Source organism: Lycorma delicatula, chromosome 2, assembly GCF_047948215.1.
Source record: "Lycorma delicatula isolate Av1 chromosome 2, ASM4794821v1, whole genome shotgun sequence".
Lineage (NCBI taxonomy): Eukaryota > Metazoa > Arthropoda > Insecta > Hemiptera > Fulgoridae > Lycorma > Lycorma delicatula.
Window position 1 is genome coordinate 2,972,918 of NC_134456.1, and position 24,823 is coordinate 2,997,740.

A 24,823-nucleotide genomic window follows, 5' to 3' on the forward strand; every position below is an offset into this window, starting at 1 on the left:
TTTTTCTACATACAGTATTAAACTACATAAATAATTGTTGACTTAGTTCAATTCTACTTGCTTTTAACAAAAAGGAACTAAAATGTTGCATACATTACCCTTTAAAAAAAGACTATCTCTTTAACTTACATTTACTTATTATTTTGTAAGCTGCTGGATCAGGTAATTATAACATTTAGAACTAAATTTCATTAGAATGAGAGTACAAGACTAACAAACTGGAAAAAATTTCTGAAAGCAAGAAAAACTTGCAAGAGCTCACCTACATTTGAACTACAATATAAAAGCACAAACAAGATAACACGCAAATTATCCTTCCTATGAAAAATAATAAGCTATAAATGAAAACAGGTAAACTCAAATAGAAGAAAGTAATAATTTAAAATCACAAAATTAAAAAGAAAACAACACATACACTATAACAGAAGCGCTCATAAATTCAAATCACTTTTACATTACAAGGACTCTACAGTAATTAAAATGAAATTACTGGAGAGGCAAAAGTAGAAAATATGATATTCATTTTTATGAGATTGTAATATATTATTTAATATGTATATAACTACAAAAATGTCTTCAGTAACATGTACCATACATAATAGTGATTAAAATATCCCCAGAATTAGCTTTTTAAATGATCTGCTGTAAAACTAAGGAAGACTGTTAATACTGTTGCTAATCAAAAGTATGGGTGATCTTGGATCATGCTAGAGGATGAGCATCATCACTCTACACAATCAAATGTGTTGAAATTGGCAAGAAATGTTGTCTATTATGAATCTGACACAGAATCAGAAGGGCACTTTGAGATTATATTGTAAATCATAACTATTGCATTAAGTTGTTTCAAGAGGAATTTCCTAATGTGCTCTTATTCAAGGGAAACAACCATGATTCTTCAGCGTTTTTGTGATTATAGAAATGTTAAAAATAGCCTAGAAGATGCCTTACTTTTGGGTAAATCACTGTGGCAGTTGCCTCGGCAAGTTGAAGAATACCTTAACCTGCCAAAGGGCTATTAAACATCTGAAGCTATGATCATATTAAATTTGATTAGTTCCAGAACTACATTTTTGGATTCAGAAAAACTGTAACACCTGTTATAAGTGGTTTAAGAGACTCGCTCATAATAATGTAGTTAATTTTTTTTTAGTACATTTTTATGTTATTCTTTGAGTGATGGGGTTTAGTTTTATTTTTATATCTTAACAGCCAGAATATCCTGATTTAGGCTGTAAAAATTATCATTCACTGCACGAGATCCAGCAAAAGAAGGAATGTGATATATCAATTAGTCAATGAATTGTTAATCTTATTTTTATTTGACATATTAAGATTGTATGAAGAAGACATCATACATCAATCTGTAGGTGTGCTTGCAGCAATGAATATTACTGTTGGTTACAACAAGGCCATGTCAAATCTTCAGTGAAATAATTACGATGCTTAGCAACTTCTTCAATGATAAAAAATTATCTGAAAATCTTTTTACGCCATGTTCATTGGTTGCATCTCTCCTAGATTTTTTTTTCTTTGTTGCGAGTTAATTTTAAAGAGAAGGTATAAAGCAATCATCCTAGAGTACAACAAAATCTATAGTAAAATGTAATCAATACTGTAAGAGATATTCCAATCAAAATGTAAATGAAATGAGTATATGTAAGCACACATCATCAAATGAATTTAAATCTATTGCAAAATAGAGAACAATTAAAAAAATACAAAATTCCAAGTAGTTTTTATTTATATATAAATTATATTTATAAATATTGCAGTTTATTCCACATTTGTATATCTAAAAATATCTGTATTACTTAGATAAGGTTTTATTATCACAAAATATATAAACAAAATTTACTGCATAATTCTGTTGTTAAGCTATCTAATAAGAAATAATCTAATAATAAAAATATCATACCATTTCTTTCATTTGGAAATAAATTGTAATACTTAACACTACGCAATACTCGTAAATTAGAAAGCTATTGAATTCTACATGAGATGGCAGTATCAATAATAAATATAGTACTTATGTGATTGTCATATTTTTAAAAATAGACTTTAAATGAATGGTCATTATTAGTAAGAAAATAACTGTAACTGTATACACATCTTTTTTCAAATTAAAGATAAATGGATCATAAGGAAAAATTAATTTTTGCTTTTAAATCAAAGTACGTCTTGAATATTTAACACAAAAACATTCAATTCCTTAAATAAATAAAAAGCACAATTCTGTATTACGTATTAAAACTACATAGTTTTAATTATCTTAGAGTAGAGGGTTACATCATAAACATGTTAAAGACTCAATGTATGTTTGTTGGTTATAATTTTCATACTGTTTTCATCTTGTTGATCAATGTAGGTCTTTAATAAAAAAATTTGGTTACAAATTTTAAATCAGCCAACATTCCATGTGCATTTGTTACCTCCAGTTTCACATAATTTCAATCACAAAAATTCAGAAAAAAAAAGAAGCCTAACAATAAAAACACTAATACTTTAAAATCTTTTGTATTAAATCTTAGAACAAAGTAGATAGTAAAGTAAGTCAAACATTTTACAATTGAATCTAATGAACTTTGTTCATTTCTAAAAATGAATGTTTTTTGTTTATAAATATATATCATTTTTAACACAAACATAAAATTGACAAGTATAGTAAAACGTTTTTTTGTAATGTCTTTTATAAAACGGAATTATGAAAATGTCTACCATAACAGATAAAGATTACATAAACTCATAAATATAAGCTCTTTTTTGTTTTTGTTATAAGTTTTTTTTTTTGTTTGTTTAGAAGGAAGAAGTAAGACATAATATTATTTAATAAAGTCAGTAATGAAATTCCTTCTATCATATTGTTCAGAGGTTAATACTGAATATAGTAAAAATAAATGTTCTGTTTCAAAAGTAATGTTAAACATGGAATGTTGAACTTCTAAATAATTAAGAAAATTATTATTAATAGTCGCAACAAAACAGTCTTCAAAATGATACTTTACTCTTAATAACAACAACAAGTTTGCAATACTTTAGTAATTTAAAAGCACTAAACATAAACCAAAATTTTTCTTTAAATTAACAAACAGAAAATCTAAAATAATTAACATTTATTCTCTATATCAAAATACACAATTAGAACAAAATTATACATTCATTATGTTACTTTATAAATTTATATTTTTAAACAATTATGTGAAAAATTTAATACACTGCAACAAATTAAATTTTAATAATGGTGTAAAATAGCAATAAAATACAAATGTAATTAGTACAATCCATTTAGTATAAACAAAATTTAAAACTATTAGAAAAAGAAAATAAACATGAAATAATATTATAAAATAAATTAGATTATTTTTTATTAATTTAAAAATAATAGAATTACATTTATGTAGTTGAATAAAGTAATATTTTTAATTTATATGTAAAAAAAAATTAAATAAAACAAATACAAAATACTCAAATTACATTAAATGTGAAAACTTTCCCAGTGGTATCATGAGAAAAATATTACAATTCAAATGTTAGGGCATTTATTTGAAAAAGAAAACGAACATAATTTATTTTCCTAAAAATTACTGGTTTCACTTGCCTTGTTAGGCAAATAATAAATTAAACTTTGTTTTGAAATATTTTCTACGTTATTTCGAATATATAGGATAAATTCACAGTTAAAACAAAAAAAGGACTTAAAAATTTCCTTTAAATGACTGTATTAATAAACTGTAATCATTATAGATTATAGACCATTATGCTATTTAAAAAAAATTACATAGTGCTGCTTTTATGCACTATGTACACTTATGAAGTGTACAAACCTCATAATTACAATCAAATATAACATAATTATAAACTACAGGGATTGGCAATAGGAAACAGCTAGGGGCGTAATAGCTGTAAACTGTGATTAACAAAAAGAAAAAAAAATATATAAGGATTATTACTTACTAAATAAAACACTTGACATGCTTGTGTTTAAACTATGAAGGTATTTCAGTAAATATGAAGAACACTATGTTATGAATATAATGTTAGATAAGAACAATGAAACGCTACATGCACGTATGTGTGTGCACGCGTGCTAAAGAAATGGATATTAATTATTACAACTTATAAAATGCACAACTTGGTCTTAGTCAACAAACAAGAGTGAAATGGATTAAATAAGTAAATAGAAAAAACTGTACAGTAGCTTGAGCAAGAACAGTCATGAGAGAAGGTTGAGTAAAGCAGGAAAACTATTTTCCCTACTACTTTTTATTTAAATAAATATGTTTTTTTTTTTTTTTTACTTTCAAACAAAGCAAGATGTACATTTTTTATAACAATGTTAAGGTAATACATAAAATTTGGTTGAATGTACAAAATGAAAGTAATAATAGTTGTTTTAATATACTAGTGAAAAATCACATAACTACATACAACATATGTAATCATTAATTAATAACCGAAAATATTAAAAAAAAACTGATAAAATTATACAGTTTATTTGAATTTATCACAGTATATTCACAAAAATAATAAATTGCATATTAATTAATAAAGATGTGCTTTTGCCAGCCATCACTTCATGGTACACCATCAGTTTTCATTTGCAACAAGTCACATTTGTTTTCAGTCTGAAGACGTTAATAGGAAGTGTATCTCACACACGTACTTTTGAAAATTCATAGTCATTCAACAACCATACAGATTTATATTATATAATTTGTAATATAAATAAATAGAAATATTAGTAACAATATATAAAATAAGATCAGAAATAACAGTGGAATATTATATAAAAAGTATCAAAAAAATCTTATAAAAAGATATAAAGAGATTCACTCATTAAGATTCTTAAAGAAAACACAAATACCCTATATTAACTGAATTAAAATATCGTGTTAACAACATACAGTTAAACCCAGTTTTAATTTTGTACAATTTTAAAAATATGTTTAAACATAGCTGCAACTTGAAATTCACACCTACTTTTACTTTTTTTTTTTTTACTGGAAAAATAGATATTATTTCAGTAAAATACAAAGAACAATATAAAGCTCAGAAATCTAAAGTCAAATTTTATACAATAAATGGACAGTATTGCACAACAAATTTTGTTAATAAAATGTGTATCAGTAATTTTCCATATTAAAAATAAATACAAAATATTACAATTTGAAAATTTATTAAACTTGAAATTACAAGAAAGTAATCTAATTTAAAAACTTTCTCCTTAATTTAGCCATTTCTGACACGGCAAACATAAACAAAATCACATTGATCAAAACATTAATACTGGGTTACCATCTGATAATTTAGCCTTAACAATACTTGAACTGAATGAAAAAAAACCGGCCCTAGTATTTAACAATGAGATTAAAAGGCTTAAAACGATTCTACTATTATAAAAAAATTAAACAAAATTACTCCACTAATTTTACACATTTAGCGGTGCATAACTTTAGGATCAAAATAAACAATTATAAATAAAAATGCTGTATTTATAATAGGACTGAATTTATAGTAATAAAAAAACAAAGGCCGAGTTTAACTGTACCACTAACAATAATAGAAATATATATCAAAATAGAACTATAATATTATTCAAGCCCTCGGTGAACAATAAAATTAATAACAATAAGTTTTTATCAAGGAATAGTAAAAATAAATAATGAAAATAAAAAATTATTTAAAGTAAGAAACAATGAAAATAAATAGTGTCCAGTGGTGAAGCTTTAGTGGCACTTAGTTTTAATTCAAATGCTAAGGTAATAACACGGTTTACAAACTACTGTAGATCAGAAGTAATAAAATTAATACACTTGTACTACCATTACAAATAATAAAAAGAATTACAATAAAACCATTAAGACAAATGGTAGCCAAGAAACAACTGAATATTCATACAAATTTGTCCATTTATTAATGTAAATTAACTGTAAGAACTCTCCTAGCATGCAGTCTTTAATATCAACTCATATTTTCAATACAATTTTTCTATGCACTTATCCACAATGAGCTATTTAATGGTTCAGTCACTCTTATGAACACTGCCTAACATCAAGGTAGAAATTAAAAGAAAAACCATTCAAAGAAATCTCATTAACAATCATTAAAAAAGAGGTGAAAATTAATTAATAAAACATGTCTGTCCATCCAAATGCATTCAGGAGTTGAGTTAAGCCTATTAATGTACTCCCATAACAAAATTCATTTAAGAAAAACTGAGTAATATATATAAAAACAATACCACGATGCAACAAATTATTCATGTATACAGAGACTTACACTGAAGACATTCAGTGGAGTTAATATTCCACTAAACGTCAATCTCAATTTATTTACACTAACCATAGAAAATGACCACCAATAGTAGCTTGATACTGGCTTTTGCCTATATCAACAGCCACACTTTTAAAAACATAAACCTACGCTCATAAACAGAAACATTTTTTCACATCTTACTAAGTAAATAGAATCACATAATATTATGTAAGTCTCCATATATGTTGTGTAATTTTGTTGATCGAAACCCATAGGTAGCTGCATCCATTTTGTTATTTTAGTCTATAGCATTTGTGTAAGATAAACTATGTTTTGTTAAGATGGGGTGAAATCTTTGCTTTTTTGCAAATAAATACACTGAAACCCATAAGTAGCTGCATCCATTTTGTAGTGTTAGTTTATAGCTTTTATGTAAGATAAACCACATTTTGTCAAGAGGGGGTGAAATCTTTGCTTTTCTGCAAATAAATACAAAGCGACTGAAACTTCAACTGGAAGATATAATTACCGCTATTTATACAAAAAGGTCATGCCTCACCACCGGTAACAATCACACACACTTTTAACGGTTTTATAATTTTTAGTCATTATTGATTAATATTTATTATGTTTATGTACATAATAACTACATATGTAAGGCACATTTAACTTAAATCACATGCTGCTACAAATCAACTGTTACAGCAAACATCAACAACAGATATATCTATTTTAACAGATGTAATATCTGTGCAATATAAAAATATTAACGTTGATGAGCACATCGTATACAAATACAACAATTTATACATAATTCTATAATTAGTTCAATCATATATTTATAAATGGTCGTTTATTTGTATTTTAAATATACACAGTATTAATAAACTATTACTGAAATGGCACAATACTGGTTTCCATCATTTTTACATACCGGATTCAGCAATACCCTCATCATCTGAAAAAAGAAAAAACAGACAAAAATAAATAAATTTAATGAAATAGTTTGCTATTGGAAAATTCTCTTAAAAATAACAAAAATAAAAAGGAAATACTACAATCAAAATAGGAGAATTAACAGAATCAGTACAAAACCCGACTGAATGATTCGTAATAACTGATGATTACAAAAATGATGAAATATGTTACTACTGCAATATCTTTTTTCAAAATTTATTACATTTCATAATGTGTTACCTATTATAACAATGAAAAAAAAATTATAAAATAATAACTACACATTAAAAATCAGAAATTATTACTTTAAATAAAACAAAGTCCTAAAGTAAAAAATAAAAATTACACTAATTTTCATCATGCTTAAAATCAGTTAAATTACTAATTGTAGCCTATTTTATATTTAACAGCATAAAAAAGTTGACAAATATATTTAATTTACTACTTGATAAAGTAGTAAATTAAGTAGTATTCTCTTCAGTACTTAGTAATACTTCCTGTAAAAGAATTAGTGTGTGTGTTTTACAAATAGCTATCTTCAGCCTTAATTACCCTTGAGTCATTAATTTAATGCAGAGAGTGTCTGAAAAAGAAACTATTTTACTCTTGTTTTCTTATAACAAGAGGCCAAAAAACTCGCATAAGTGCAGACAAGACACTGAAAGTATTATTATCACCCGAAAACCACAAAAAAAAGTATTATTATCACCCGAAAACCACAAAAAACCGTCAAACTACAGCCAAAAATTACAACAAAATTTATTTAAGAAAAACTGAACAATATATATAAAAACAATACCACGATGCAACAAATTAGATTCATGTATACAAAGATTTACGCTGAAAACATTCATTGGAGTTAATACTCCACTAAATGTCAATCTCTAATATTCACACTAACCATAGTAAATGACCCACAATAGTAGCTTGATACTGGCTTTTGCCTATGAAACAACAGCCACACTTTTAAAAACATAAACCTAAGCTCATAAACAGAAACATTTTTCCACATCTTACTAAGTAAATAGATTCACATAATTTATGTAACTCTCCAGGTATCTTGAGTAGTTTTGTTGATCAAAACCCATACGTAAGTGCATCCACTTTGTAGTTTTAGTCTATAGCTTTTGTGTAAGATAAACTACATTTTGTTAAGATGGGATGAAATCTTTGCTTTTCTGCAAATAAATCATTGAAACCCATAAGTAGCTGCTTCCAATGTGAGTGATTTTACAATTTGTGTATATACTAACTGAAACAATTAAGTTTTAAAGAGACCTAAAAAAAAAGAAAAATCTTTTATTCAGACAATTGACAAAACAACAGTCAGAAAACACATATAGAAATAAAAAACTGAATAGATTTAAAATAAATAAGCAATAATATACATACAGATGAACTGAATATACTACAAATGAATTAATGTAAATAATCAAAAAGAATATTATGCATACTCAAGGGTCACATTGGTCCTCTTTTACCATGACATGAGGAATCCATAAATTAACCTGTTATGTTAAACTACAAATTATAAACAAAATTCACAACTGTTTTTCACCAATTACTTTTTATGGTAATACTCAATTGTGTCGCAGCTTTTCAATAACTGTCAATCACTCATTCTGCCAAGTTGCCTTCAACCAGAACGTATGAATAGTTCAATAAAGCTAGCTGGGTATATGTTTCCGTTTCCTATGTGGCTATTTGCGCACTTTTGTCACTGGGGATTCCTAAGCAACTAGAAACCCAACTGAAACTAAAGATCGACATATGTATATCTACAGTTATTAGATGTGTAGAGTAAGTATCAAAGAATATTTAAAGAGCACTTGCTGAGCTATGCACAACAGAACATGATGAGTCATGAGTATAGCATTCGATTCAAAAGTATACACGTTCGATGAAGGAAATATCAAATTTTGTGACAAAAAAAAAACCATCTAAGGAATTACTATGCTTAGACCCATCAGTGTAATAACTGCTTCACCAGGCAAATAAATGTGTATAACTACAGTTGGAATATGAGGAGATTAGAATAAGTTTTCTTAAAGTGACAAGTGAGAGGTCTAAGAGTCTATAGTGGAAAAGTACACTAATGGATAATGAAAAGAACAAGTAGTTAAAAGATATATATTAAGCTTGAAAATTCACAGCAGTCATTAGGCAGGGAGACTCAGTAAAATAGTCATGAAGCATATTCCAGTATGAACATTTTACAAGAGTTATTTTTTTCAAGGTCCGATCGGTCATGAAATTAAAACCACAGTGAAAATAAAAAATTTTTTATTTGTACAAGTACTTACATAGTTACGCAATTTCTCTACATAGTCGCCACTCTGATTTAGACATTTGTCATAGCGTGGTACCAACTTTCCAGTACCCTCGTCATAGAACGGAGCCACCTGACCTGTGTTTTCAGGCAAGTTTCTATGCTGGTCTGCAGCTCGATGTCTGTGCCAAAATGTTATCCTCCTAGCCAGCGTTTCATGTGAGCAAAGAGGTGAAAATCGGATGGAGCCAAGTCCGGTTGTATGGTGGGTGATCAAACACTTCCCAACGAAAACGCTGCAGGAGCTTCTTTGTTACAGCTGCAGTGTGCGGCCGAGCATTATCATGGGGAAAGATAATGCCTGATGACAACATTCCCCTCCGCTTACTCTGAATTGCCCTTCGTAGATGTTGAAGAGTCACGCAGTAAGAGGCTGCAGTGATTGTCGTGCCACGTTCCATGAATTCCACCAAGAGAACTCCATTCCGGTCCTAGAACACAGTAGCCATACACTTTCTGTTGGAGAAGGTTCGCTTGAAATTCTTTGGTTTACTGGGAGAATGAGAATGCATCCACTGTTTGGATTGTTCTTTTGTTTCTTCAGTTTTGAAACGGACCCATGTGTCATCCCGTGACAATTTTTTTCAAAAAATCTTCTCCTTCATTGTGGTAGCGCTGGAGAAATGTTAGGGAGACGTCCATTCTCATTGTTTTGTGATGGTCAAACAGCATCTTGGGAACCCATCTTGCACACAAGTTTGCGGTACTGAAGTCTCTCACTCACAATGGTGTAGGAGAGCTGACCTTGAAATTTCAGGAAACGAATCACTCAATATAGAAATTGTGAACCGACGATTTTCTCGAATTGCCTCATCCACTTGCTCAACGAGATCATCGGTTGACACTTGCTTCCTTCCCTGACCGCCTGCATCATGAACATCTGTACGTCCTGTTTTAAAGTTCCTGCACCATTGTCGCACTTTGCTGTCACTTATTCGTCGATGAATTTCAGCTGCATTACACCCCTCAGACTGAAGAAATCAAATTACCGCACGCACTTCACACTTGGCGAGAGATGCTACTGTTGTAGACATGTTTACGTACTAGCTGCATGTTCAGAACTAAACAAAGTGATGCGGCGTGATTGAAGGCCATACTAGGGACGCTGTGCAACACATATGCGCAAAGGTACATCCGATTTTTGCATGGGTTTTTATTTCATGACCGATCGGACCTTGAAAAAATAATAACCCTCGTACAATTTTTTTTTCAAACTTGTGTAACACTTACATCATCAAAAAACTGTATTTATTTTCATCAACACTGTTTCAAAAAGTTTATTTTTCATTTTGTTATTTAAATCCCCAGATGATCGTGATGAATTTTTTTTTAACAATAAGCGAATAAAAGATAACTAGTATTTCCATACTAATAATTGTAATGGAGGTTAATTGTTAGAAAAGAAAGAAAAACTTATTTTTTATTTTGTGTTCTAATTAACTATAGATAAATAAAATATGTTAAAAGTAACTTTAATGTTAAAACATTAATTAGGGCTATTTACAAAGTAAATAAAAATAAGGAAATAGTAGACAAATTATTATTATTACACTATCAACATAAACTGAAAAAGGAGTAGGTGTTCTATATAGTATTGAATTAGAATATGTATTCCCAAACAACCCATCATGTAACATTCTCATATTAAAACCTCTTAAATTTATTTGTTCCATCATTCATGGGACAAACAATATAAATAAGTTAATAAGTCTGTATATGTTTGCTTACTGACATCTGATTTATATTGTGATGCAGGCTGTAGACCTATATTTGATACATAACAGTCGAATGATGTCAAGCCAGCCATGACAGTAAGTCAAGTAATGAGTAATTCAACATGATGAAACTTTCTTCAGTATGAGTATGAGCTCTTGGTATGACTTGCTTCTTCAGTTGTGGTAGTGGTTTTATCATACTCAAGTGATGTCATAAATTTAGTGAAACATTTTTACGACAGAACTTTTGGTATTATTTTATTGAACATTAAGATTTTTTAAGGTGTGTGTGTGTGCACGTGCACGCATGTGTTTCATACTGTTGCACTCTATAGTGAAACAATTTTATGAATTATTTTAAGTAATTATGTGATATTTCAGTTTACTTTCATTCATTAAAAATTTGGAATTTTACAATGAATAAAAATTGAGCTTGTAAAATTCTCCAAATATTTTTTATTACATCTGCAGAGAATTCACTATGAAGTCATTAGCAGTATTGAATCTGCTGAAAACTGCTTATAAACATTATTTTGACTGTTCCTTGGGAGACCCAAGATAAATCCTGGGCTCCACGTGTAGCATGCATCAAGTCATATGTTAAACTAACCCGGTGGTTAAAAGGAAAAAAAGATCATTTGCCTTTTGGCATATCTACAATTTGGCAAGAGCCTACTAACCATTATGATGACTGTTATTTTTGCTTAACAAATGTTACTGATTTTAATTCAAACAATAAAAGCAGTACTGCATACCCAATGTTCGTTCAGCTATGAGACCAGTACCTTCATGATGTCGATTTACAGATTCAGATTGCTCCAACTTCTTGGAAAGAAATTCCTGATTCTCCAGAAGGCTCGACCAATGAACCCTTATCTTCAATAGATATTGATTCCAGAAGAATGAAATACTGAACCTCATCTCATCACATGAGTTCAGCAGAACTGAGGGACCTAATTTGTGACATGTATTTGTTGAAACGGCATACAGAATTCCTTGGTTCACATCTTAAAGAATGCAAATTATTATACAATGATAATAAAGTTTCAGTAAATAGAAATCAAAACGAAAATTTACTTAAATTACTTTAGAAGGGATGGTTTAATTTGTTCCTGCCATGATGTTAGGGACTAATGTCTGAACTGGACATTGAGAATGTTATTCATGATCGGCATTTATAGATTCATCAAAAGGCAGTGTTGTTACATAACTCGAGTAAGTTTTCTTCTACACATGCTGTAGAATGAAAGAAACATATGAAACACTCATGGAGAATCATGGGCTTCTTCTTAGTCTCTAGAGTGGCTTTACAAAATATATGTGTTTCTTGTGTTTGTGGGATTAGTTAGGCTACAGATCAACACTACGCTGTTAAAGATTGGCCAAAAAGAAATCGTATTATTTTACTACCTCTACACATAAAACTAGATTTTCTTTTGGTTTTATTGGTTTCATTTTCACTTGCAATTTTCTCTAACATCAGCAATGAATGCTGAATGCTCTTGTCTATTCTATAAAGTTTTTGCTTAACTTTTTGTATTCATGTCAAACTGAAAACTTCCATGGAACACTCTGAATCTGTATAACTGGTCTAGACTAGTTTTTAAATCTTCATCTCCTTTTAATTCTAAATTCATCTTAAGAGCTTTCTGAATCTATTACAGTGAAAACTACATAAACAAAATTTCATTGAGATGATCATTTGATCACAAATTCTTAAGAATTCTTAAGATGATAAATTGTTAATGATAATGAATTAAAAGAGAGAAATTGGAGAGGTTTCACTACTTGTGAAGTCATAAATCTTTTGCAAATCACTATATCCAGTAATTAATAATGTAATAAAATTTTAAAGAAATGCAGTTACAGAACAAAGTTATAGAACAGTTAATCAATGCATTTTATTTAGAGCAATATATATATATATATTGGTTTATTTTTATATATAGACTATTTTTTAATTTGCTTAATAGCAAATCTAAGACTTATGCATGCATAAACAGAAATACACTGAATCAAAACAACTAATACCAATATTTATTAACCAAACAAATTTCAGCATAATACATAAAAAATTGGATATAAATACAATTAGTTAATGGGTTAATGAATGACTAGATCCTTATAAAAACTAAAATTCCCCTAAAACTTCAGCAAAAAACATTTACAAAATTTGGGAAGGCAACTGAACTTGATAAATTTCAACATATAAAACAATGATTCTTAAAATGTTTAATTTCGGTTATTTACTAGAGTAACCTTTTAACTAAAAAAGGGAAGTAAACAGTTTTCATTATATAATGAAAACTTGAATGGTACAAATAATAAAATTATTGAATGGTATAAAAACAAAGAATATAATAAACAGACTTTTATAAAATCAATAAACATAACAAATAATTGTACACATAAAAAAGCTTAACAGATTTTACTACAAAACATTAATAATATCATAGACTTTTACCATACATTAACTATTATAGTTTGTCAGCACTGACAAACTCCAGCTGCGTACAAAATCCTTTCATGTCTTATATGATAATTGCTACGTTATGTCAGGGTCTATGAATAGAATGGTTGTAAGAGACTTGATATGAAATTTCAATAATTATTTTGCCATAATTTCATTAAGAATGAAAGTACTACAGTAATGAACGTAGTAACACTGTACTCACCAAGAGATTAAGGCGAGTTATACGATATAGAATGAACTACAACCATTATGTATCATTCTATGAAAGCAAAATACACATTTATTTATTTTAGAATAGTTTTAACAAGGATTTCCAACTGAGTGCAGGCAGTGTATACAACTTTATAATAATTTTATCAAACATGGCTCGTTGGTATAATTATATAATTAAAAATGAAAGAACCCACTTATCAACAATTCTTCTGCATCTGTTCAAGCCCTTTCAGAATAAAATTCCATCATCAGGAACTTAAAAATTTTTGTTATAATCTTAAAAACTAAAACCACCAATAGTGGAAACATTTATAATGACAGGATGTTAAGTCGACAATCTTAAATATATGTCAACCACTGTTATATTATGTTACATAAACAAATTTACATGACAAAGAAGTTTTAGTTTTATTACGAAAACATAAAAATGTTTAAGTCCCTGATAATGGAATTTTATTCTGAAAGAGCTCGAAGAATGTATATATAAAAGAATTGTTGGCAAGCGGGTTCTTTTAATTATTAATTGCATAATAACTTTATTTTCTACAAAGAGAAACATTTTTCAAGTTGGCAGTACCACTTAGAAAATTCATCAGGAGAAGAGTTAAATTTTCATAAATTAAGAACAAACTTACCGAAATTACCCACTTTTTCCCAGTTAATAAATTGTTGTTTTTCTACAAATTAAAAAAAAAATTGACAACTTTATAACAATATAATTAGTATTCAATTTGTTCAAAACAACCGCAAATTCTTATAAAAGCTAGATTTTGTACTTTCACAAAAATCATTTTTCAAAGCAGTGGTACTATCAACACTTCTACATAAGCAATTCAATTAAAAAAACAAATGTGATGTGGTATAACAATTTATGGCTTAATTATAATAATAAAAAAAACAACCAGTTAATACTAGAGATTTCTGTACGTGCATACTAATTCTACTTCAAGTGGTCAACTTCATATCAATTTTGCAAACCGGTTAATTTATTTAAAAAATTGAATTATAGTGAATTTATTTTCATGTTAATTTATGGTTAATTTTATGACAGTTTATTTAAGAAAGTGTTTGTCAAACTTTCAAACCACTTTTGAAAGTGGTTTTTAAACATGTTTAAAAAAATATATAAGATCAGAAAAAGGTAAGTTAACTTACTGTGCCTTTACAATGTCTATCCTAGTCTTCACATGTCAGTGAATAAATGAATATTGCAAAAGCAACACATTAGAGTTACTATACATCATAATAAGTCCATGATGCAAACACATGGAAGGTGTGCTTTATACCATTGTGTAAACCGAATATATCACCCTTCACTTGGGTGAACTTGGCCATTAAGTACAACACTGTATTTAGCTCACTAAAGAAAGCAATGAGAAACAATATAATTCATTATAAGTCTGGAATGAGAAACTTTTTATCCTTGAGAATGGCCATATAATTGCCATTCGCCATTTACAGATTGCAATTTGCAGTTTGTATCTCAGGTATGTCAGGCTGCTGATAGCTGTGACCATTGTTATGGCATCTACTTTTAGGCAGAAAAGATATTTAAAAACTTATATTTTATAGCTTTTTGGATAGTACTGGCTATTATGGTAGATTTGTCGTTTAACAGGGGACTTAACAAAGGTATCTCACTATATGTCATATGTTTCCTCTCCATTAACAGAGTTTCATGATTGAAATAGACAGGATCAGCTACACACAACTTTAATAATAGTAATACATTTTTAAGGGGGGACAATGATACAGGAAATAGAGTAGAATAAAATAAAAAATACAACAAAGTGGAATAGAAAATTAAGGAAAAATCTCAAAGAAATTGGGTGAGAAATAACTAACATATTCATGAAAAACAATGGGTAATGAAAACATCTGTAATTAAAACCAAAAATGTCATGGTGAGTAAAGAGTAGGAGAGAAAGATAAGGTGAAAGTCTGTCAAAATAGTTCCAACTACGCTTAAATTTTAAAACTTTAGGTTATTTTGATAAAAAATAGATTTATTCCACGCAAGTTAACTTAATTTTTTTTTACAACAGATGTTCTTAATTTTTAAAAAAAATTTATAAAAAAATTATTATACCATGAAATTAAAACTAGAAAATTTATAAAATAACAAACACCAAACACAAAAGCTATAAATGTTAACTAAAATATTTGAAATAACAAAGTAAAAAAAACAAACTGTAAAAATTTGGCAATAATAAATACACTGCTTGGCTCTATATCAATACATATATATATATAAAGAACAATTACTACTATTTTTATTATTATTGCATTTTAGTTAAAACAGTATCACCTGTAAAAAAATTTCAAATAAGACATTACACAGTTGATTTTCTGGATTTTTTCACTGTATATCCATGCATATAAAAAAATTTTTATTAATTACTTGTCTAATTGGATTCCACCCAACCTTTTTATAGTGGATTTAAATTTTATTTCAACAAACTGATATACCCAAACAACTATAGGTATTTTTGTTTTTCACACGTTCTAATCTTTGTCACTATTAATAGGTTTTATCCTACAACCTTCCATTACCAAATTAACCTTAGGTGCCTTAATATGAATACATATGATCCCAGTTCTTAAAGTGAAAATTTCTACAATCTTATTATTTTTTTTACTAAACCCCTTATATTTATATTTGCTTTTTTACTCATTTCCTTTACTTATTATGAGTTTTTTAAATGGTTATAAATTAACCATCAGGAAGTTAAAAAAAATACTTCATTTAAAATACCTTAATTTAAAAACAATAGGTAAACTGAATCTTAAAAATATTTAACACCTACTTTTATATACGGCAAAGAATAGAATGATGAATTTGCACCATGGAGAAAATAGGAAAAAGTAGAGTACTTTTTTATACATATTAGTATAAATATTTAGTTAATTTAAATTGAATGACTAAAATAAAGCACTGAATATTTTTTAACATAAAAATGTTAAAAACATATCCTGAAACTGTACAATTAATGATACAAACTGCTTGACAAAAATGTTTTTTTAGATTCTGAACTTTTAATTTAAATAATTTTCTGAAAAATATAATGGACTGTTACAAAATCTGCCTTTCATTGTACTAGTAACTCAAATCATTCTCTCAGCACTCCATGCACTACACATTGTACGGAAAACTACACTTGCTACGTGTTGTTCCTAACTTTTTTTGAGATTACCTTTACAGTTATATCCAAATTAACCAGCAACTGTTTTTTCCCTAATACAATACAACAATTACAAAGATAAAATTAAGTAAAAACTTCTAAATACAAAAAAAAAAATTAACACTGTAAAAGCCTAAGAGCAGCTCTAGCTTTATAATAAACTTATAATCCTAAAAACATGCAATATCATATCATCCTACAAAGCGTGCATGTAGCGTGCAAAAGCAAGCATCAGTTACATATTACACCATCACCTCTCCTTTTCCCCCACCACCAAAACATCAGTGAGGGGTGTGATTCCCGATTTGGGTCCTTCAATGTCATCATCATCATCATTTTCATCATCATCAATATCACCTTCAATGTCATCAATACCTTCATCACTACTTGGTTTACCTACAATCACCACATTATAATCTAATACATAACTTATACATGATAAAATCAATTACAATTTTATTCAGATTACAGTCATATTAAGTTATTTAACCAAATATTATACTTAAGATACCAATAAAATATTTTTAAGAATTTTTTACCATAGGTAACCGATATATTTATGTAGTATTTTATTTATATATGATTACAGTATGGAAAAACAAAGAAGAAACTTTTAAGCCCTCCTTTCACAGTCGCTTTTCATAATGCTTGTTCAGCAATATTTAAAATCTCAATAAGTTTTTGATTAGTTGAATAAAAGAATTGTTCTGAAAAACTACAAGTTTTCAATTTTTCTGTAGGCAAAATATCCAGTAGTAGAAGTCCTTAAGATCTTAATGGTCACAATTCCTTTGAGACAAATGATCAAAAATTTTTGCTTATGGTTATTGTTTCATTAGTATTTAACTGGTAGTGGAAAGAGTAAGGACTTCTGCCAATTTTAACTGTATATACTAAGGTGAAAAAATAAACTCTTAGTTACTAAAATAAATATGATCCAGCGATACAACCCAACTCTCATTAACAAAAAATCAAACCAAATTACTATTATTTTTTCAGGTCATTTACACTACATACTTGTCATCCTTTGAAAACAACACAGCTGACACAATACAAAGGAATACATACTGAATGGACATTAGTGCAAGACAGGATTACTTCAACTGTTACGTGCAACTAACCGTGAATAAAGTGTTGCCATCTGACAAGAAGATTAAAGTAAAATTTACCTGTGCATAAAATATACACCCTTATTCTAAGAATAATTTATTTTACTTATCAATGAGCAGTACTTCTGTATGTGAACAATTACACTTAAATAGGAATGATAACATTTTATTTTCTATCTGTAAAACAGGAGGAAATTTACAGTGCACACTACTGGCACAAAATACCCTTACAGACATATTAACTTCTAAAATAAGTAAAAATTAAACAATGTAAGTTACTGCCAATAACATACATACTGAATTATAATTAACAACCTTCCTCGTGATTCTTAAGGTGAGAAATTGTATAAATACTTAAACATAAGAATAATCAATTAAAATATTTTAAAAAATGATCTTACTTTTAAGTGTCATCCGCCTACTAGATTTCCTAGCTTTCTCTGATGATAAAATATTATTTAAAATGCATTGCTCGGCATAACAAAATATGACCACACTTTTAAAAAATGTTATCAAATGACTTTCAAACTATGTGAAAATTATTCTTAGAGATCTTTCTGGAGATAGTTGTTCAGCTTCTTCATCGGTAGAAGCTGGTTTTCGTATTTCGTTTTTTATTATTTGATGTTACTAGTAAAGAGTAACACAGCTATTTAATGGTGCTTGACTTAAAAATGGAACAAAACCTTTTTATTAGTATGTTGCATTGGGTGTTTAATAAACTAAATAAAACAAAATAAAGGTTTTTAAAGAATTACAACATGACAGCATATATCAGGGTTTCTTAATTTTTTTACGATGTATGCCGTTAACAACAGAGCTGCTGGTAACTCCAGGGGCAAACGAGTTTACATAATTAATTGTAGAAGAATAATTTCTACATAGTTCTACCAGAATTGTGAACAATTATAACTCACAACAAATTTAATTATAGTAGAGACAACAATTGTAACAAATTGGGATAAGATAACACTTAATATATTATTATATTAATTGTTCAATAACTCAATGTACCACACTGTTTTATTGTTGGAAAAGTGAAAATACTATAATACCTTTAAATTAAAAAAAAAATTAAAGAAATTTTTACAATATGCTATATAATCTTTAAAAGTAGAAAAAAATATTATTCAAATAGCACATTTTTAAAAATACCATTCATACAGAATATTAAGGTCTTACTAAAAATAATTATTATTTTTGTTTTACAATTCTGGAAATTCAGAGTTTCAGAGACAAATTTTTCAATTTAATAATCCAGGGTTCCTCATTAAATACACAAGTTTCTGTACTTATTTGCATTATCAAATTTTAAAATATAACTCATTTGATTAAAATTAATATTCTCATAATCATTTGTAAATTTAGTTTTTATATGAGGCTAATTGTAAATAAATAATTTGCAGTTCAGGCTATACAATTATTCTAGGATACAAACAAAGAAATTAAGCATTATTATTATTATACACAGCCCTGCAGATTACAGGTAAAACATGGACTTGATTTTATGTAGACGCTTATATTAACAAGTTTTCTAATAGACAGATTGGCTTCTACTTACAGTACTAGTAAAAAGTCATGAAAAAGAAACAATAGAAGAAAGCGTGCACTAAAAAAAAATACTATTTACAGCTAAAATTATGTCATATAGTTTTCATTTTAAGCATGATACAGAAATAATATTACAAATTCCAGGAATATCACCAATATAGTAATGGAAATTAATACTTATCCATAAATACTTGATATATCCTGTTGAATTGTATCACAAAGTTAATCTTTCTAGATAATACTAGGAAACAAAAAAAATTTTTTTTTTGTCTCTGGAAGAAAAGAATGTGATTATGGTAATATTTTTTCTCCTCAATTCAAATATGATATCAGTTTTTCCCCATCATGCAAGGTTTCTGAGAGACAAGCATTTATAATTTTAAATACTTCAATACTTTCTGCATTCTTAACTACAGAATATTAAAACATTTGACTCTTCTAGAAAGTACGAAATGACAATTTTCTGTTCTATTTTGACTGTGAAGAATCTCTCTTGATGGTCCAATAATAATAATAATAGACCAGCATTAGGATCATTTGCCTTGATACCTCTTTTCCATAGCTGAAATCTCCTGATGAAATTGCTCCCCATGCTCATCTCACTCACTGTACCAAGATTTTCCAGGAAGAAATCTAGGTACGAGTGCTGGAATTGTGCTTTTAAGGAAATATTGCAACTCAAATTTTTATAAGATCACTGGACAATATCACAGTAATTTTCCGCCTTTCAATTTCCCAAAAAACTCTGAGTAAAATTTTTGAATACTTGCCAAGCTGCATCCTCCAGTGGATTCTATAGTTCCTCAAACTTTTCATCATGCATTAGTGATTGTCTTGTGGACCCACAAATATATCTTCTTTAATTTTTGCATCACTCATTTTTGGAAGTACATGAAACCAGGATTGTTGTCCATGGCCTTGATGAAATTCTTTGTTAATTCTAGTTTGATACAGAGGCAGATACACAATTTAAGGATTACACAATGGGTCATCTTTCATTTTTTCTGTTCAGGAATGAGTGATTTGCATTTAGGCCATTCTTTTCTAATGAAATGGTTTTTTCGTCCCTTCTACCCCATTCACACAAAAAACAATAGTACATTGTGTAACCAAGCAGCAGACCAAGAATAAGTGCAATTACCTTCAAATACTACAAATATTCCATTCATACATTTCAAGCTTTTCCAATATAAATTGAAAGTTTTCATATGTTTCTCTTATATTAGCAGAGTGAGCCACAGGTACTGATGGGAATTTATTGCCATTATGCAGAAGTACACGCTTTAAATTAACTTTAGAGGAATCAATGAACAAGTGCCATTCTGTTGGGTTATGATCATTACAAAGTGTCTACATAAGAGAAGAAATGTCATTACAAAACACTAAGCCATTTTCTTCAGAAAAATATTCTTTAAATTCAGAATGACGATTACGATAAGTGCATATCTTTTGTATTCTTTTGAAGAAGATTCCATCCTTTTAGCTGGCACGCACACATCTCAGACTGTTTTTTGCCTAACATTAAATCTCATATGAGACTGTTAAGACTTTCTTGAGTCAGTAAATTAGATACAGATGAACTGCTTTGTTCAAAAGTTGTATCACCAGAATCTGTTTTTTTTTCTTCCTTACTTTCATCAGACTCTGAGCTCTCTTCAACTAATGTCACATGTTCTGGAAACTTTGGTTTGGTCAATTTTTTGCAGTGTGGAACTGGTCTCATTGGAGATTGCAAGTTAGGTATACCACTGCACGTTTTTATTTTGATGTAATCCCTTTAATATTTGTTAAGCAGAAATAATAGTCAGGAGAGTGATCTTTGGGTTCTCTCCAAATCATAGGGATAGCAAATGGCATGTGGCGTGTGCCATTCTTTCCGTGCAGTGAGAAGCCTAGAACACAATAAATAACAGTTATGTGGGGCCCAGGCTCTTGTTTGGTCCATGACTTTACACTCAAAATAAAGTTCATAACACTCTTTTACTAATGGAGTAAGCTTTCAAACTCTAGGCATTTTGAACTGACTAATTAAAAGAAATAAAGTTCTAAATAAATTATACACAATTCAGACACACAAAGCATTCACAATGACATGTTTACTGGTTCACTACTATCTCACAACTGGCATCGTTCTGGTGAATGTGTGCTACACTAGATCACATATCTATACACACGTCTAAACCTGCATAATAATAGCTATACACATCTATACATATCTGTACACATATGTGTACATATCTATAACGTCTGAACCTGCATAATAATAGCTATACACATCTATACATATCTGTACACATATGTGTACATATCTATAACGTCTGAACCTGCATAATAATAGCTATACACATCTATACATATCTGTACACATATGTGTACATATCTATAACGTCTGAACCTGCATAATAATAGCGACGTTACCCATGAGTTAGCTTATTTGGTTCCATCATATATACAATGCTGTACGAGCTTTTACTTGACTACGGACAAATGGATGAAAGAACGTTTTATAATATTTTAAAAAATTAAAAAAACTGTGGGTGATGAGAAATTCATATTTCAACATCACCAGTGTAATCGTATTCAGTGTAATCGCATAACATTTACATATTCCTGCCCTGAACTGTAACAAATGCAACATCTGTAACTAATGACCTTGTAACTCAACGTATAAAACCATCCCCTTGACTACAGAAAAAATGCTTTCAGTCAACATCATATTTCAGTTTTCCAATAATCCAATATCCTTCCAATAATAGTCATACATTCAGTATTCTCAATGCAATCAAAACAATAAAATGTGCATGGTAGGAAGGAAAAAAACAAACATATTAATAAAAGCTCGTACGAACAAAATTTTGCAGATAATATCAAAACCAAAATAATAATGAAGATTAAGCCCCCGCTATGGAAAACCCTATATGAAAAGGACAGGGTTCACTCTTTCCTTTTTATCAAACTTCATGCACAAAAATCTACAAATGTAAGCAGATATAATGAAGACTTAATGTGTCAGAACTAACTAAAAAACTGAATGATTTTTTTTTAATAATAAACAATGGTACAAGCAAAATTATAGAAACCGTACATCCTATTATAATAAAATTTTAACTCAAATCAACTTTGTATCTCATTGAGATACAAAGTTAAACAGCTAAAAATAAATCACACTTTCGTTGTTAGTAAATCCAAAACTAATGCAGTTGAAGGAATAAAAATCATTCTACTTATTTCTTCATTTATTTGCTTATTTTCTTATAATTACAATCATACTGTATCTTTCCCTATAAAAATAAAAAATAAATATATTTATTCAATTTATAATATTAACAGATTACTATTGTGTATGTAAGTAGGTTGCGTTAAACACAAACTTGTAAAAGTGCAGATGGATTTTTCAGTTGTTTAAGGTTTAGAAAGTTTAAATTCAAAACACTAATTAAAAATATTCTCCAGAGTTGCTTAAGCTATAGGGGCTTACTATTATGATTTTTATGATAATAAAAATAATTTTTTCATAGTGTAAATCAGTAATTATCAAATAAATATTGTTCAAATTGTTTTTCAGTTCTTCATTATTAATTTTCAGTTTATTTCTTATTATAGATACAGTTTAATCTTAGGGATGCTAGGGCACATGTTAGTTACATCATAACTTATCATTTTCGTTTACAGTTAAACTATTTAATTTTTAATTAAATTGTACCCATTTTTTATAATATTCTTATTAGGCAAACTGATTTTAGATCTGAATATTTTATCTATTATTTTAGTAATAAAGTAACAATGAGCAGATTTGAAATTAATTAATGGTCATATTGGGTTATCTTGTTTATGTATCTTTGGAAGACCAGTAAAGTTTTAGGGCCTAAACTTACTGGTTGATCTTAAGTTATAGATAGATAATATTATAACTATCATCAGAAATATATGTCAACAAAATTATTTTGAGTTTAACAATGAATTTTACACTCAACATAATACTTTACCCGTGTGATTTCCATTATCGGCTCTATTATGGAGAATTATATTTACAGAATAATATATGGGATTATCCATATTCATAAAATTTAATTATGGGTTCGTTATATTTTGGTAGTCTATGAACCTGTTATGAATAATGAACAATTAGTAATTTAAAAAAAAAAACTTAATTCCTATCATAATAATTTAAAATTTATCTTCAAAACTGACAAATACAGAAAAATAAATTTTTAGATGTTGACAGAGAATTAGTAAACGCAATAAAATTATAACAGCTGTATATAGGAAACCAACAACTAACAAAACAACTATAAACATAAGTTCAAATCATCCTTGGGCACACAGAATTAATACATTTACAAACATGTTAAGTAGAGTAATGCATTACACACATAATAATAAAGAAAAACTAGATTTAGAAATAGATATAAAATGTATTGCAGTAAAAAATGGATGTAACTCGACATTAATTGATAATATTTATAAAAAACAAAAATTAAAATCTAATAATGAAACACTGTTGATACCAATAAATAATAAAAATGTTGATGAAAATATTTATGTAAAATAAATGATCCTAATAATTTGTATGGTATCTATAAAATAACATGCAATGATTGTAACAAAATTCATATTGGGAAAATTAGAAGACCATTTAGGGCAAGGTTTGCAGAACATATTAGATCTTATAAAAACAAGTTAGGGTTCTCCAATCTTGCAGACCATTTAGTAATCACTAAACATTCAATCACCGATTCAGATACAAATTTAAATATGGATGAAAAAGTTTAACTGATGATGAGGGAAAACCTCGAAAGCGCTATTAAAACAAAAATTAAGCATAAGGTAAGAAGCATTGTTGAATTCTGTACTCTTGGTGTTTTTATACTTTTGTGTTTGAAATATATATAAAACCTTTATACTGACAGTGGATGTGTGGGATAAAATGGATGTTCCAGCCACCTTGGTATTTATGTCCCTCTGTCAGTAGTGTCATATCAGAGCAACAGGTTCCATCATTAACAAGATACCCTCCAAATTTTGACTAAACTGGAAGC

General features: G+C 28.4%; 1 protein-coding gene across 4 annotated transcripts in view; it reads right to left on the reverse strand.

The window, feature by feature from the left end:
* Positions 1-4,802: 4,802 nt before the first annotated feature.
* Ptp10D (Protein tyrosine phosphatase 10D) overlaps positions 4,803-24,823 on the reverse strand; it is a 212,031-nt gene continuing 192,010 nt past the window's right edge. For 2 of the 4 annotated variants that reach the window (XM_075358141.1, XM_075358140.1), the window contains exons 28-29: positions 17,379-17,520; positions 4,803-7,213 (exon numbers count right to left, since the gene is read on the reverse strand). In XM_075358141.1, the coding sequence (XP_075214256.1) occupies positions 7,210-7,213; positions 17,379-17,520 (146 nt within the window). In that variant the 3' untranslated portion in view covers positions 4,803-7,209. Of the gene's footprint in view, positions 7,214-17,378; positions 17,521-24,823 lie in introns of those variants that run through there. The other 2 variants (XM_075358144.1, XM_075358143.1) reach the window with 2 other exon arrangements.